Genomic DNA, 15243 nt, shown 5'->3' with positions numbered 1-15243 from the left:
TCTTCAACAAATATTGCTGGCATAACTAGATGCTGACATGTAAAAGACTGCAGAGAGTTACATAATTATCACCATGCACAAAACATAAGTCCAAATGGATCAAAGAAGCTAGGCATTGGTGGTGCATGCCTTTAATCCCAGCACTAGAGAGGCATAGGCAGACAGAACTCTGTGAGTTCAAAGCCAGTCTGGTCAACAGAGCTAGTTCCAGGAGATGCTCCAAAGCAATACATAGGAACCCTGCCTTGAAATCCAAAAAAAAAAAACCAACAAAAAAACGACCCACAACAAGATGAAAAAACAAATGTGTCAAAGAGCTCAACATAAATCAAGCCACACTGAACCACTTAGAAGAGAACATAGAAGCTACCCTCTTTGAATTTGTACAGTAGAAAGCTTCCTGAACATAACAACAGTAGCACAAATACTGAGCTCAAGACTTAATTAATGGGACCTCCTGAAACTGAGAAATTTCTGTAATGCAAAGGACATAGTCACAAGACAGAAAGGCTACCCAACACATGAGATGCCTCGGGAGAACCTGCACACAATTAATTATAGGTGGGTATTACATGTGAATGTTAATTGCAAAGTGTTGAATTTTAAGACTAGAAAAATAGGCCACAATTAGGAAACCTCCTTCCCATATATACATCAAGAACGTTGAAGTTGATAAGAAAATTGCTCCTACACACACCTCCCTCCTCCCAATTCTCGGATCAGATGAAGACCACAGAACAAAGCTATTGAGAAACCTCCCACTAGGTGGAGTAATTTACAAAGAACGGATACTTCACAATACAGGGAATTTGCCTGCTGTTCCCCACCTAGATACAGGGAGAACCCACCACACTATCTACCACACCTCACTATCTGCTCCTCCTCATATACAGACAATATACCCTAGCTCCCCATCTTATGGTTTCCCAGATCACAGAAGCTCAGCTCAGGTCCCTGCAGCAGCAACTGTGCCACAGAACACACAACCACTGTCTCCTCTTCAAAGTCAAGCCTGAAACCTGGTGACAGGTGGAGCCCTGCATTTCTTCAGAAGGGCAGGTCACATGGAAGGCCTGATTGGATAGTGAGGCTTAAGTGACAAGAGCAGCTCCCATAGGGTTAGAGTGTGCTTAAAGACACAGTATTCTTGTTCATGGCCATAACACACATAAGAAAAATCTTTTCTAGATCTGCAATGATATACATTCCGATAGCACTGGTCCCTGGTTCAGATTGCCGACCCTGCTATCTTCCTGGTCTCCATAGGAACATCCCCTTGTACTCCTGGATATAACTGACATGTTTGTAAACACCAACAAAACTATCTGAGGATGCAGGGATCCAAATCCGACCAAACCAAAACTAATTACAAAAAGCTCATGTGGGAGATGGAGCATGGGAACAGATTGGAGGCTTGTTATCCACAGCCTCCCTTTGCTTCCTTGCTGTCCTTCCTCCCCTTTTTCCCCTCCCTCCCTTCCTGTCTTTAATGACTCAGGCCTTTAATCCCAGTGCTCAGTAGGCAGAGCCAGGCAGATCTCTTATGAGTTTAGGGCTAGCTTGTTCTACAAAGCAAGTTCCAGGTTAGGCTCCAAAGCTATATAGAAAAATCAAGTCTCAAAACCAAAAAGTAGGGGCTAGAGAGTTGGCTCAGTGGTTAAGAGCACTGCCTGGTCTTTCAAAGGTCACAGGTTCAATTCCCAGCAACCACATGGTGGCTCAAAACCATCTGCAGTGAAATCTGGTACCCTCTTCTGGCCTGCAGACATACATGCAGACAGAGCACTGTGTGCATAATAAATAAATAAATAAATAAATCTTAAAAAAATGAAAAGTAGCCAGGCAGTGGTGGTGCACACCTTCAATCCCAGCACTTAGGCAGAGACAGGAGATCTCTGTGAGTTCAAGAACAGCCTGTTCTACAAGAGCTAGTTGCCAGACAGCCTCCAAGGCCATAAAGAAACCGTGAATAGAAACAAACAAAAAAATGAAAAATAAATAAATATAAAAAAGAAGAAAATGCTGGGCAGTGGTGGTGCACGCCTTTAATCTGAGCACTCTGGAGACAGAGGCAGGTGAACCTCTGTGAGTTCCAGACAGGCCTGATCTACAAGAGGTAGTTCCACAACAGCCTCCAAAGCCATAGAGAAACCCTGTCTCAAAAAATATGTGATTTACAGCATGGACAAAATTAACTCTAAATGGATCTTATACCTAAATGTTAAATGTGAAGTGCAAACCTTCTAGAAGACACTGAAGAAACTAGGCCTTTCCAAATTTGGCAAGTTTCCATCCATATGCCACAAAAGGACATTGGTGATGAATACAAAGATGTTTCTACACAAAGCTCCCTGATTGAAATGCTTTCTACAAACGAAGCCCACAGAATGAAGCATCCATTGGCCATAACCATGTTCTGGGTAGTTTTTAGGATCAAAGGGGTGCTCACAGAACAATGAATGTGGCAGGAGGTTCCCACCCAGCCTCCAGGAGGGCCTGCCACATGGTCTCCCATGCCTCCAAATTCAAACTTCCCCAAGTTGTGACTACTGGGCTCATACATCCTCATTCACAAACCCCTACAATAGAATTCACAACCCAGCAATCAATCCACTGGTGCCTGTTCTTCTGTAAAATCAAGCCAGCAGCATGGCTCCAGGAAGTGTTCTTTAAGACTTGTGCTTGGCAGTTTGGCCTGGTGTCCCTGATTGGCAAGTGAAACTTGAGTGACAAGAGCACTTCCTTAAGGGTTAGAGTGTGCTTAAAGACAAGGCATAGGTGTCCCTTGCCCTGGCTTCTACTCCAGACCTGGACATTTTAAAAAACTGCAGAGACATGAATTTCAGTATCATTTACACAAATTTCAAAAACACTCACCCCTGTCTCCAGATCTGAAGGAAATGCTCCACAAAGGCCTTGATCTAGAACATTACCAGTTCTCCCAAGTAAATTCCTGGTTTCAGACAAGGCTGTTTTATTCTCAATACATCAGGTCTTTAGGGAAAGCTCTGAAAGCCTAGGCTCCAGGCTGTCGATAGCTATCCCAATAATGTTCCCCTCCCTCCCTTGTGGCCTAAATTAAAGCCTTGCTTGATTAGACAAGTCCGTAACACAACAGAGCTTCACATTTCAAATAGATGTCACCTGGTGTCCTACTGTCCACTAATAGAACTATGCCTTTCTCAAGAAGAAAACTGGAACTTTGTGGCACAGCCTGCTTTAAGGTTGCTTTTGACCGTGTAATGGCTCCTTGGGCAGATTCTTACACTCATATTATTTGATATGAAAATTGTTCTCATGAGTGGTTGTAAATCACTGGTGGCTCATTTGTAACTATTTGCAGCCAAATGTCTAGACAATGCTGGCGAAAAACATTTATCCTAGCATCATAATTTCTAACAGACCTGGTTATCATATACTTATCTTGGTGTGTTTTAAAAGAAGCCCTTCCTTAGCTATACTTTGTGAGACGTACAATCTCTTAAGTAAATCCTTTTAATGGTAAATCCTTTTATTACCAATTTTACTCTTCTACATCACAGCTTAGTAGTGGAGTGCTAACCAACACATGAGATGCCTTTTACAACCTATATAAATATATGATATAAAAATATAAATCAATGATTTAAACATATGATATAAATATATGATATAAAAATATAAATCTATCATCTAATCTATCCCTGGAAGTCTTAATTACCTTTTAATTTACTGAGCATATCTTTTAAGGAACCTCATAAAATTTTACTTTAATAATCTATTTTTTGGTTTGGTTTTTGAGGCAGTGTTTCTCTGTGGCTTTGGAGGCTCTCTTGCAAAGAGCTCTTGTAGACCATACTGGTCCCAAACTCACAAAGATCTGCCTACCATTGCTCCATGGATGCTGGCATTAAAGGTTTTCACCAACTGCACCCGGCATAAGTAATATTTATTAAGAAAATATCCGAAGTCAGATATGGGGGTAAGAACCTGAAAGATCAGAGAAGCAGTTGAGCAGCCATCAGTGTGTCCTATTTCTTCCATTTTTCAATCTAAAACAGAGAAAGCACCTCTCTCAGCCCCTCCTTACTAATTCCTGTCTCCAAACTTTCCACAATTTTCCAACCCTCTAGGAATTTTTTTGTCAGTTTACTGGTAGCTCTGGTCTCTGATGCCACACAAGCTTTATTATAAAAATATGATCAAAATTCCGCACAACCCCCAGGACTTCTTATCTATCTCACATGTTTGCTACTTCCATTTCTCAGCTTCATCTTCACTGCTTCATGCAATGAACTCTCACAGAATCTTGTTTTTGTGTCTCTTGTCCCCATTCCCTATCTCTGACTCTCTTGCCCTGCAGGTCAGGACAGGGATTCTGTTTTTGGAAGAAATATCAGTTTGTCAAGGGTCAGAAACAGCATATCAAGTTCACTTCGAGATAATTTTGTGAAAGTTGTGAAGTCTGTGTTTATATAATTTCTATACACATAGAATTGTAGGGAGCTGATTACATTGGATAAGATCACGCTTTTCCTTTCCTAAGTTTTCTTTGGTCTTTTGATTAAAAGTTGACTTATTTTCCCTGCTTTATTCCTTGACTTTTCCTTACCAAACCCTTCATTCTTTCAAACTGTATTTTATACATTTTTTATTGTTGTATCTTTGGGGCAAGACTAGTCCTCATATTATGTGAATCTGTGCACAGTTTTTCTGTAATAAAAAAAACTGTAATGTAATTTTATTCATTTTTGCTGATAATTATGGACATTTCCCAAATTTTCTACATAAAATTTATTATGTTATCAGTTCCTTAAGGTTTGTATTGTCAGAAAGTTTCTGTGGAGACTCAGTATTAGTTTTTTTTTCTTCCATATGTAAAATGATTGCCTCTTCCCATTTCTTGGCATATCTGTGTTTAACAGTTGTTGCTATTTTCATGTTTGAGTCTTAGTACTTAGGATATAGATATTTTTAATGCATTGGCTTTGGATTTTTGTTTTTGTTCTGTTTTGTTTTTTTGAGACAGGTTTATCTATAACTTTGGAGCCTATATGGAACTCACTCTGAGACCAGGCTTACCTCATACTCATAGAGATATACCTGGTTCTATCTCCCAATTGCTGAGATTAAAGAAATGTGCCTCCAACTCCCGGCAACTGTGGATTTTTAAAACCTCATATATTACTGTCTCTATCTCCTAATTAACCTCAGGTATCAACATGACAAATCCTAGGATCATCTGAGCAAACATCTATTGAGTGTGTTCTTTGATCAGAATGTCTGATTTCTGCCTGAAAAATATTGTGTTGACTGATGACTGAGATGAGAAGAAGAATTCAGTTGAGTTGGCAATGTCTCTGAACAAGTGTACCTGTGGACTGGCTAAAAGAGCTAGCTGAGCACAAGTTCACAACAAAGCTAAAGAGAAAATAAGAAACAATGGTTCTACATGTTTTACCTTCAGAGACTAACTTGAGTTTCTATCCTAAGCTCCCCCCAAAATTAAACATTGGCCTAAGGGTAAGAACATAATCAGTTCATTACAGAGGAGCAGTTACTTAGATAATTTAATCACTGCAAAACTGAAGAATGTTGGAACAAAAAATGCTACTTTAAAAGTTATTTCTTTGCGGTAATGGACATAGGAATGTTTACTTTTCAAAGACTGTTGAAGATATTGTGACTTTAAATGGCAAAAGACATGAAAGCTCTCCATAGTGCTGTTGTTGTAGGACATGAAAGATGGGAATTTTGAGAATAATGGCAGACCCTGTTTGTCAGAGTCAGGATTTCAGTGGGTAAAAGTCCCTGCAGGGCACCATGCAGTTGAACTGATCTACCTGGCTTGAGAGACATTTGTCATAGGATATTCAGGATAAAGCCCATGTCTCCTAGGACACAATGTACATTCAGGCTCCTTATGGGCTGATGCTCTCCATCAGGTAGGGAAGCATTCAGGATAATCTGTATTCTCTATGCTTTCTTAGTAATCAAGGAAGTATGTAAACCTAACAAAATTTTTTTTCTTAGATATTAATCTTATATACCCTTCATGGCTTACAATTTTCATAGTATCCTGGCAACTACAGCTGTATTGAACCTGGAAATGGCCTCTATTTTATGTTTCTGATGACAATATAAAATATCTGTTTCCTCAATAAAACAGTCATATCCTTGTCTTGCTGTGGCCCTCTAGGCCGATCCTGGCTTCATTCCTTTTTTGAATGTATTGGGTGGTTTTGGCCTCAAAAGTAAGCACAGGTTCTTAGAAGATTTCACGAAAATCTCAACTAAATTTCATTTGTATGATACTTTGGTTCCAAGTCTTTGTTAATCTTTACAGGTTCCAAAAAGTGAATAAGGCTGGGTTTAAGATTATTTTTCTGATGTCTTAGACATAATATTGTGTCTGTTAATGGTTTTTATTGTTGACTCTTTCATATCTACAGTGAAAAGGACACAATGTGGAAGATATGAAAGTCTATGTTTTGTTAAGAAAGGATCACTAGTAGTTTCTTATAACAATAATTTGATGGAAAAGAGACAGTAATTTTGAATGTTTTTAACACCATTATAGAAAGGGCCCAGTGGCACGAGGGGTGATGTGGGCTGATGTGCCATAAGCACTTCTGAGGTGGTCTGGGGTCTGCTGGTACCTTCACCATCTTCTGGGAGGTGGGTCAGGCAGACAGCAGTAGTGACCATGTTTGTGGTGCACAACATCGCAGAGGACCACGAAGTCCTCATGCATGACATGTCTTTCGACTTCCTCGGGTGCAGGATGGCCACCTGCTCCAGTGACCAGAGCATCAAGGTCTGGAATAAAAGTGAAAGCGGAGATTGGCATTGTATTGCTACTTGGAAGACACATAGTGGATCTGTATGGCCTGTGACATGGGCTCATGCCGAATTTGGACAAGTTTTGGCTTCCTGTTCTGTTGACCGAACAGCAGCTGTTTGGGAAGAAATAGTAGGAGAATCAAACGATAAACTTCGAGGCCAGAGTCACTGGGTGAAGAGGAAAACTCTACTGGACAGTAGAACATCTGTTACTGATGTGAAATTTGCTTCCAAACATATGGGTCTGATGTTAGCCACCTGTTCAGCAGATGGCATAGTAAGAATATATGAGGTCCCAGATGTTATGAATCTCAGCCAGTGGTCTCTACAGCACGAGATCTCATGTAAGCTGAGCTGTCGCTGTATTTCTTGGAACACTTCCATCTCTCCTGCTCATTACCCCATGATCACAGTGGGAAGTAATGACAGCAGTCAAAAAGCAATGACCAAGTTTCAGATTTTTGAGTACAGTGAAAACACCAAGAAATACTCAAAAGCAGAAACTCTTATGGCAGTCACAGTTGCTGTTCATGATATTGCCTTTGCTCCAAATTTGGGGAGATCTTTCCACATCCTGGCAATAGCCATCAAAGATGTAAGAATTTTCACATTAAAACCTGTGAGGAAAGAACTTACTACTTCTGGTGGTCCCACAAAATTTGAAATCCATATCTTGCCTCAGTTTGATAATCACAACTCTCAGGTCTAGAGGGTGAGCTGGAACATAACAGGAAGGGTGATATTATGCTCAGGAGATGACGTCTGCATGAGGTTGTGGAAAGCTAATTACATGGACAATTGGAAGTGTACTGATATTTTGAATGGTAAAGGAAGCCCAGTAAATGGGGGTTCTCATCTGGGAAATTCAAATCTTTCAGTAAGCTCAAAAACTCCAAATCTTCAAAACTCATTACATGGATCTTCTGCTGGCAGAAAGCACTGCTGAGTACAAGCTAGTTGGAGTAACTTTGCTGTTTTGCTGCCTGTTTCATGCACACAGCAATGGAACTTGAACTCTTTTTCCCCTTCCCCGGTGACCTTTGACCTCTCCAAAGAAGAACCAGCAGCCTGATCATTGCTAAACACAGTCGAAAAGACCTTTAAAATTACAGTGTATATAATTTTTTTGTCCTAGTCAGTTTAATGACTCTATAAATGGAGGGCTTTTTCTTGAGACATCATTACCAAAACAATTTTTTTAAATGTTCTGGAGACTAACTTGTGTTTAAAAACTGAAGACATTGCTACTATCCTCATAATTAAACTGTGGGGAGGAGGGAAAATATAGTGTTATTCTAATTTTGATTAAAAAAGAGGAAGGGCCCGACTCTTTATTGAAAGCCTAAGAAGGTAGCCCAAGTTTATGACTCCATCCAACAATGACCTTTCCTTATTGAAGGAGTAGGCAAAGTAATTCCTTGTCTCAGGAGCATCATTATTCAAATACTGGCAAATTTGATTCAAGCTTGATAAGGTCCACAAAATTGTGGCATATTCACCTAATTTTTAACCGACTATGCAAACATTAAAGTTGCAAATATAAAGATGATGGATTCTTCTGTTGTCAGTTATTCACTATAGTACACGTCCATGATTTGGACATTCAGAGCCCAAGTGCAGAGTCTGTGAGAGTTCATTGCATGAAGCAGTGAAGATGAAGCTGAGTTGCATTTGAGACCACAGGATATTGAGATATCCATGCTATGAGACTCTGCCATGGATACTTTCATATGAGGAATGGAAGTAGCAAACATGTGAGATGGATAAGAAGTCCTGGGGGTTCTGTGGAATTTTGATCATATTTTTATAATAAAGCTTGTGTGGCATCAGAGACTAGAGCTACCAGTAAACTGACAAAAAAATTCCTAGAGGGTTGGAAAATTGTGGAAAGTTTGGAGACAGAAATTAGTAAGGAGAGGCTGAGAGAGGATCTTTCTCTGTTTTAGATTGAGAAATGGAAGAAATAGGACACACTGATGGCTGCTCAACTGCTTCTCTGATCTTTCAGGTTCTTACCCCCATATCTGACTTTGAATATTTTCTTAATAAATATTACTTATGCCGGGTGCAGTTGTTGAAAACCTTTAATATCAGCACCCAGGGAGCAGTGGTAGGCAGATCTTTGTGAGTTTGGGACCAGTATGTTCTACAAGAGCTCTTTGCAAGAGAGCCTCCTAAGCCACAGAGAAACACTGCCTCAAAAACCAAACCAAAAAATAGATTATATACAGGAACATTTTATGAGCTTCCTTAAAAGATATGCTCAGTAAATTAAAAGGTAATTAAGACTTCCAGGGATAGATTAGATCATAGATTTATATTTTTATATCATATATTTATATTATATGTTTAAATCATTGATTTATATTTTTATATCATATATTTATATTTTTCAATTGATACTGAACAAGAAACAACAGTATTAGGAGATATTAGACAAAAAAGAAACTGCTACAATAAACCAATCCATATACTCTAGAGATACCTTGAGCTCAGAAGAAATACCAAAATATGTGTTACATCAGGGAAGGGTTTTTGCTTTTGTTTCCATGGGGGAAGGTGGAGGGGAGCCCAGTGACCATTGAAAATGAAAAAAAATATATTCAAACAAAAGAAGATTTCTTAAAACACAAAGTTGTTCAACAAACAACATTGACATTCAATCTAATGGAATTCATGAGACTAACAGATGTCTTTCACTGGATTAAATATAATTTACCAAACTAGAAATCTGCAAAGGTATGTTGAGGCAGATTTTGTTTTGTCTTTCAAAAACATAATATTCTCCAATTAAGGAATGTAAAGATCACTGGTTTCCTGGGCTTTGGGGACTGTGTCTGCTAGTCAAGAGCATGTGTCTCACTGGGTATTCTGTTTTGGGGACAATTTTGGGTTTAGTAGTAGTACTGACTAAGCTATATTTACATATATAAAAGATATTTATTTAACTATGCTCATTACAATCAGTGCTCTGATTCCCATATATGTTTGACCACTAATATCAAAAATATAGTAGCATTCCTTAGAATCAATGATGGTATGGCTTATCTTTAGGCTCATGAAAAATCAGGAGAAATAATAGTTTAACATGTGCAAGTCACTGGAAGCAAAGTTGTTAAAACAGACTTCTCAAAAATTACAACTGGTGTTAAAAAATTTCCTCACTAGTCTCTCTGTCCAATTTGATGATAATAAACAATGTGTTTGTTATTCCCAAATTGTGTGAAATGAAAGCTTAATACTTCATGTAATTTATCCGGGTCCTTAGGTGTGCCCCAGGAAAAAATTCATAGATTAATAAACTTTGATGTGAAAACAAACTTAAAATTTAGTATTTCACAGTAGGATGGGTTTATTGATTACTCACACAAAAGGACATATCATAATTCCTTTTGAACCTTAATGCATATTACCTGCACTAGTCTAAATGTAATTGCCCCCATGAGCTCACAGGGAATGGCACTGTTATGAGGTTGGTGTGTTGCCGTAGGTATGGACTTATTGAAGCAAGTGTGTCACTGGGGGTGTGCATACTGAGATCTTATATATGCTGAAGCCATGAACAGTGTCCCAGACCATTTCCCATTGCCAATGGTCAAGCTGTGAAATGCCAAGCTCCATCCATAGCACCATGTCTGCCTGCATTCTACCATGTTGCAACATGAAGATACTTAATAAAACCTCTAAAACTGTAAGCCATCAAATTAAATGTATTTCCTTTAAAAAATTAGCCACATCCAGAATGTAGTGGCACATGCCTTTAATCCCAGCACCCAGGATGCAGACTAGTCTCAAACTCTGCGAGTAGACCAGTCTGGTCTACAAGAGCTATTTCTAGGACAGCTTCCAAAGCCACAGGGAACCTGTTTTAAAAAGTAAAATAAAATATTAGCCATCTGCATGTTGTCTCTTCACAGCTGTACAAACCAAAACTTGGTCAATAGATGATTCATTACCCTTTAGAGAGGAAATTTGAGAAACCCTGACAAATTTCCATTATACAAGATCATATTATACATAGGCTTGTGAAATTGCTCATCATGTGTTATTAATAGAAAACCTAGCATTCAATTATAGCCATTCTTTATTTCATGTAACATACAATAACAGCTATTTAACTCATTAACCCCCCCCAACATCCCCAGAGCCCAGAGCCCATCTTGCCTGTGCTGGGCTCCCTCCCTGCCTCCGTGCTGGCTCCCCCCAGTGCCCGCCCACTGCCACCGCCACCGCCGCAGCACCCGATCCATCCATTCATCCGTTTATTAATTTATTCATTCATTCATTTCTTTGTTCGATTTTTCATTCATGGAATCCCGGGCGGGAGCGAGAATGAACATCCCCTCCCCATCACCATTCCTGCCCCACCATGCTCACCAGCTCACCCTTTGTAAACTGCATCACTGACTTGACTGCTGACACCTGGCTGCTGCCTGCATTCAGCTCCCCGGATGGCTCAGCTCTCTGAGTCACTGATTCACTGACTCACTTGCTCATTCACTTGCAAATCCAGCCTGGGGAGTCAGCAGTTCTTAGAGAAGTTTTCCCGCTCCCTGCAGAGAGCTCGCCCAGGACTACATTTCCCAGTGTGCCCTGCGCTCGCAAGCAACCACTCTTCAGCCTGCCAGCCTCTGGACGTCCTTCCCGGGATTTTAGAAGACACAGGTAGGATTTTGTGATTTTTAGAGGGGTGGAAGACACGGGAGGGAGGGGATGGAGGGCAGGGGATGAAGGGAGGGCAGGGGAAGGAGGGGGCAGTGTAATGAGAAAAGGGAGGCTGTGGAGCGATCTGCTCCATCCCCGTGCTGTGTCTCCCACGTGAGCTTTTCCTAATTCATTCTGATTTGGTACCATTTGGTTTGCTGCATCGTCAGGGAGGTTCTTTGTTGTGTAGAAACTTTTGAATTATATCCTGGAGGACAACGAGAACTTCCTATGGAGACCAGGAAGGTTTCAGGGTCTGCAAATTAGCCTGGGGCCAGTGCTATTGAAATGAATATTGTTGCAGATCTAGAGAAAGGATTTTTCTTGTGTTGGAGGCATGGCCAGGAACCACAATACTGTGTCTTTAAGGACACTCTAACCCTATGGGAGGCGCTCTTGTCACTCAAGCCTCACTATCCAATCAGGCCCTCCAGGAGACGTGCCAGTCAGAAGAGGTTCAGGACTCTTCTGCTCACCAGGCTTGACTTTGAAGAGGAGACAGCGGTTTTGTTTGCTGTGGTGCAGTTGCTGCTACAGGAGCTGAGCTGAGAGCTTCAGTGATCTGGAAAACCACAAAATGGTGAGCTAAGGGATGCTGTCTGCAGATGGGAGGATCAGATGCTGAGGTGTGGCAGACAGTGTGGTGAGTCCTCCTTGTATCTGTGGGGAGAGTGAGGCCAGATTCCCTGTCTTCGGAAATCCCATGTGGCCCACGTAAATTGTTTTACCTAGGGGGAGGTCTCTCACTAATTTTGCTCTGCTGGCTTAATTTGATCAGAGTATTATGAGCATGGAGATGGATATAGGAGCAGGTTCCTAGTCAACTTAAAGATTCTTTTTTTTTTCTTTTTGGATTTTTGGAGGTTTCTGTGTGTAACTTTGGAGCCCATCCTGGCACTCACTCTGTTGACCAGCCTGGCCTTGAACTCACAGAGATCCACCTGTCTCTGCCTCCCAAGTGCTGGGATTAATGTTGTTTGCCACCAACGCCCGGCACAACTACAAAATTCTTCTAGAATATATGGAAAGCAGCTTGCCTAGCTCAGAGATGCCTAGTTTTTCCAGTATTTTCTTGAAATTCAACACTCTGCATTTAACATTTACGTGCAATCTCCATTCATCTTTATTTTGTGCAGGTTGTCCAGAGGCATCTCATGTGTTAGGTAGCAGTGTTCTATTATGCCATAATGTAGGAGAGTAGAATTGTTGATATAAAGGATTTACCAATGCTTAGGAAATAGAATGTCTCCCAAAATAGAATTGAGCTGTGGGAGGTCTGCCTCTGAAACACCCAAAGATAAGTATATTCTAACCAACCTTGTTTGGATGCTAGGATACACATTTGTTCATAAGCATTTTCCAGACGTTTGGCTCCAAACCATTGCAAAGTATCTACCCCTGATTTACCACAAGCCACCAGGCCCAACACCATATCAAAGAACAGGCCTCTAACAAGCTGGACAAGGAGGCATTACAGGATAACAAAAAACTTAAATCCTGGTGTCAGAAAATTGTAGTTTTTTTTTTTTTCTTGAGAATAAACACAGTTTTGTCAGGTGGGTAATATGACACCAGGTAAGAATTATTTGTAAATAAAACACAATTGTGTTAAAAGCTCACCTCATCAACCAAGGATTTCATTTAAGCCCTCAGCCTGGGCAGACTCAATAACAGTTTGTGGTTTGGGTTTGAGAGCTTTCATTGGGGCCTGATGTTTTCACAATAAACAGAACTCCTTTCTAAAACCTGCCATATGTTTTAGAGAGATGTTAATGGTCTGGTGCCAGGAACATTTGGAAGTGTCTCTTCAAATCCTGAGAACCAAACTCTTCCTAGCATATGGAGCTATTGTTTTCTGTCCTAAGGCCACTGTGTCTTAAGTCAGTAATGTTCTTGAGATACTTTGTTTCTGATGTGTGGAATTGTTTGACTAGTCTCTACCTGAATTTCTCCAATTATATGATATTTTGATGACTTCATATGATTCTCCCATATACTTCCATCTCTCACTCAATTTATGTGGTATACATGATGCTATTCTTGTCAAGAAGGTTAGTTAGTCTAGGGCATATCATCTGCCCTAGGGCATTACCTAACAAACCTAGCATTTATCTTTGCTACATTCTACTTGTTCTATCTTTCATATCCCCATGATCTTCACCTCAAGACACTGTCCCTGAAGAATAGCATGTTGTTTAAGATCAATGCTGTACTTACAAATTTACTTAAGGAATATCCTGACTATGTGATTGTATTTTACTTAACTGCTAGTTTCCACTTCTAAGGACTGGAATCTTTCTGACTTACGGTGTTCATCTTCATAGGAAAGGTATGAGAAACTTTTCTTCTGATCTAATACTAGTCTCTAGTCTCTGTAACACATGGTCATAAAATCTATTTTACGTTTTCAAAATAATTTTTGACATTTTAAATGCATCGTCTTCACCTTGCGTTTTCTGCCTCCAAGCTATATAAATAATACTCCATTGTATTCTATTCTGTGGCCTCTTTTTCTTTAACTCAGTTACACAGAAACAACAGTTACTTTGTGGATGTAACCTGTGTTTGCTCTCAGGGTTTCCCAGTTCTCAGGCAATGGGTTTCTTGCACAGGATACTAAATGTGTAATGGAATGTGCACACAAAGGACCCTGTGCTTTGGATGAGGAACAGGGTGTACTATGAGAGAGGAGGAGTTGCTACTAAAACACAAACTTTTTAAACTAGGGCTCTGTATACTCTGCTCTAAGGGCAGAGCTGGAAAGACTGTCTGAGTCATTTGATCTCTGATCACCCAGTAGGGAAGCTGCTAATATGAGTCCTACAAGGTTGGCCTTAGCCAATGTGGGTTTTCTTGGAGGGCAGGTGTTAGCAGTCAGGAGTACTAGTGTCAGGTAATTTATCTGTTCTTGCCATGGTTTCTTCTGCCTTTGCTGAAATGAGTTGTAAGAAAGACCATGAGCTATACCATAGTGAGTGTGTTGTGTTTGTAGCAGGTCTGGTGAGATATCTTTTCATATATTTACTCAGTTACTTATTGGCTGTTGTTTTTCCAGACAGGGTTTCAGTGTTTAACAGTCATGCCCTACTGTGACAGACCATATAGAGCAATCTGGTCTTGAACTCACAGATATCTTAGTGCATTGGCCTCCCTGGTGGAGTTATTAAAGTCATGTGTCACCACCCCACCACCCAGTAAGCTTTCAATTCTGTTGGAATTTGAACAGAACATGAGCCAGTGTGTAGTTCTGTTGGTACATATGTTGAGCTGGGCAATGGCCTTTGTCCTTCATGCCTCCCAGTATGGAATTAATGGGTAATAGGAAACTCTGCATCCCTAGCATGGAGGGGTAAAATTCTTGCAGTATCACTGTCCTGTGTTCACATATGGGCAGTGCTATTGGTAGCAGTGGGAAGACAGTTAAGAAAACTGATTATCTGCTTTCTGGAAGTTCTGGATATTGTATTCCTTTTCAGGATTGTATTGAAAATATTGCAAATAGTTTAGGAACTTGTAGAAAAAATGGTGATGTGGATCGTCTTTCATGTATACATGATTAGAATGCTTGTAACTTTTTGGTGCAACTAACCACAATGATGTCATTCTGTGAAGTTTAGTTCCAGGGGAGAAAAGGAGTTTCTGATGTGTAGAGATTTCTCAAGTGTGCATGGTGCTGTGCAGGTAGATTGGGTGGATTCCATGTTGTGTTCCATAGGC

At 40.2% G+C, this 15243-nt stretch overlaps 1 protein-coding gene across 1 annotated transcript; it reads left to right on the top strand.

Annotated features, from left to right (window-relative positions):
- The first annotated feature begins 6685 nt into the window (after positions 1–6685).
- On the top strand, positions 6686–7768 carry LOC100758918 (nucleoporin SEH1-like). The gene is given in 1 exon segment (XM_027434374.1): positions 6686–7768. A coding segment is annotated over 1 exon segment (1083 nt).
- The last annotated feature ends 7475 nt before the right edge of the window (positions 7769–15243 follow it).

The sequence above is a fragment of the Cricetulus griseus genome, unplaced genomic scaffold (genome assembly GCF_003668045.3).
Source record: "Cricetulus griseus strain 17A/GY unplaced genomic scaffold, alternate assembly CriGri-PICRH-1.0 unplaced_scaffold_209, whole genome shotgun sequence".
Taxonomy (NCBI): domain Eukaryota; kingdom Metazoa; phylum Chordata; class Mammalia; order Rodentia; family Cricetidae; genus Cricetulus; species Cricetulus griseus.
Note: the sequence above shows the minus strand (reverse complement) of the source record. Positions and strands in the feature narration are given on the sequence as shown.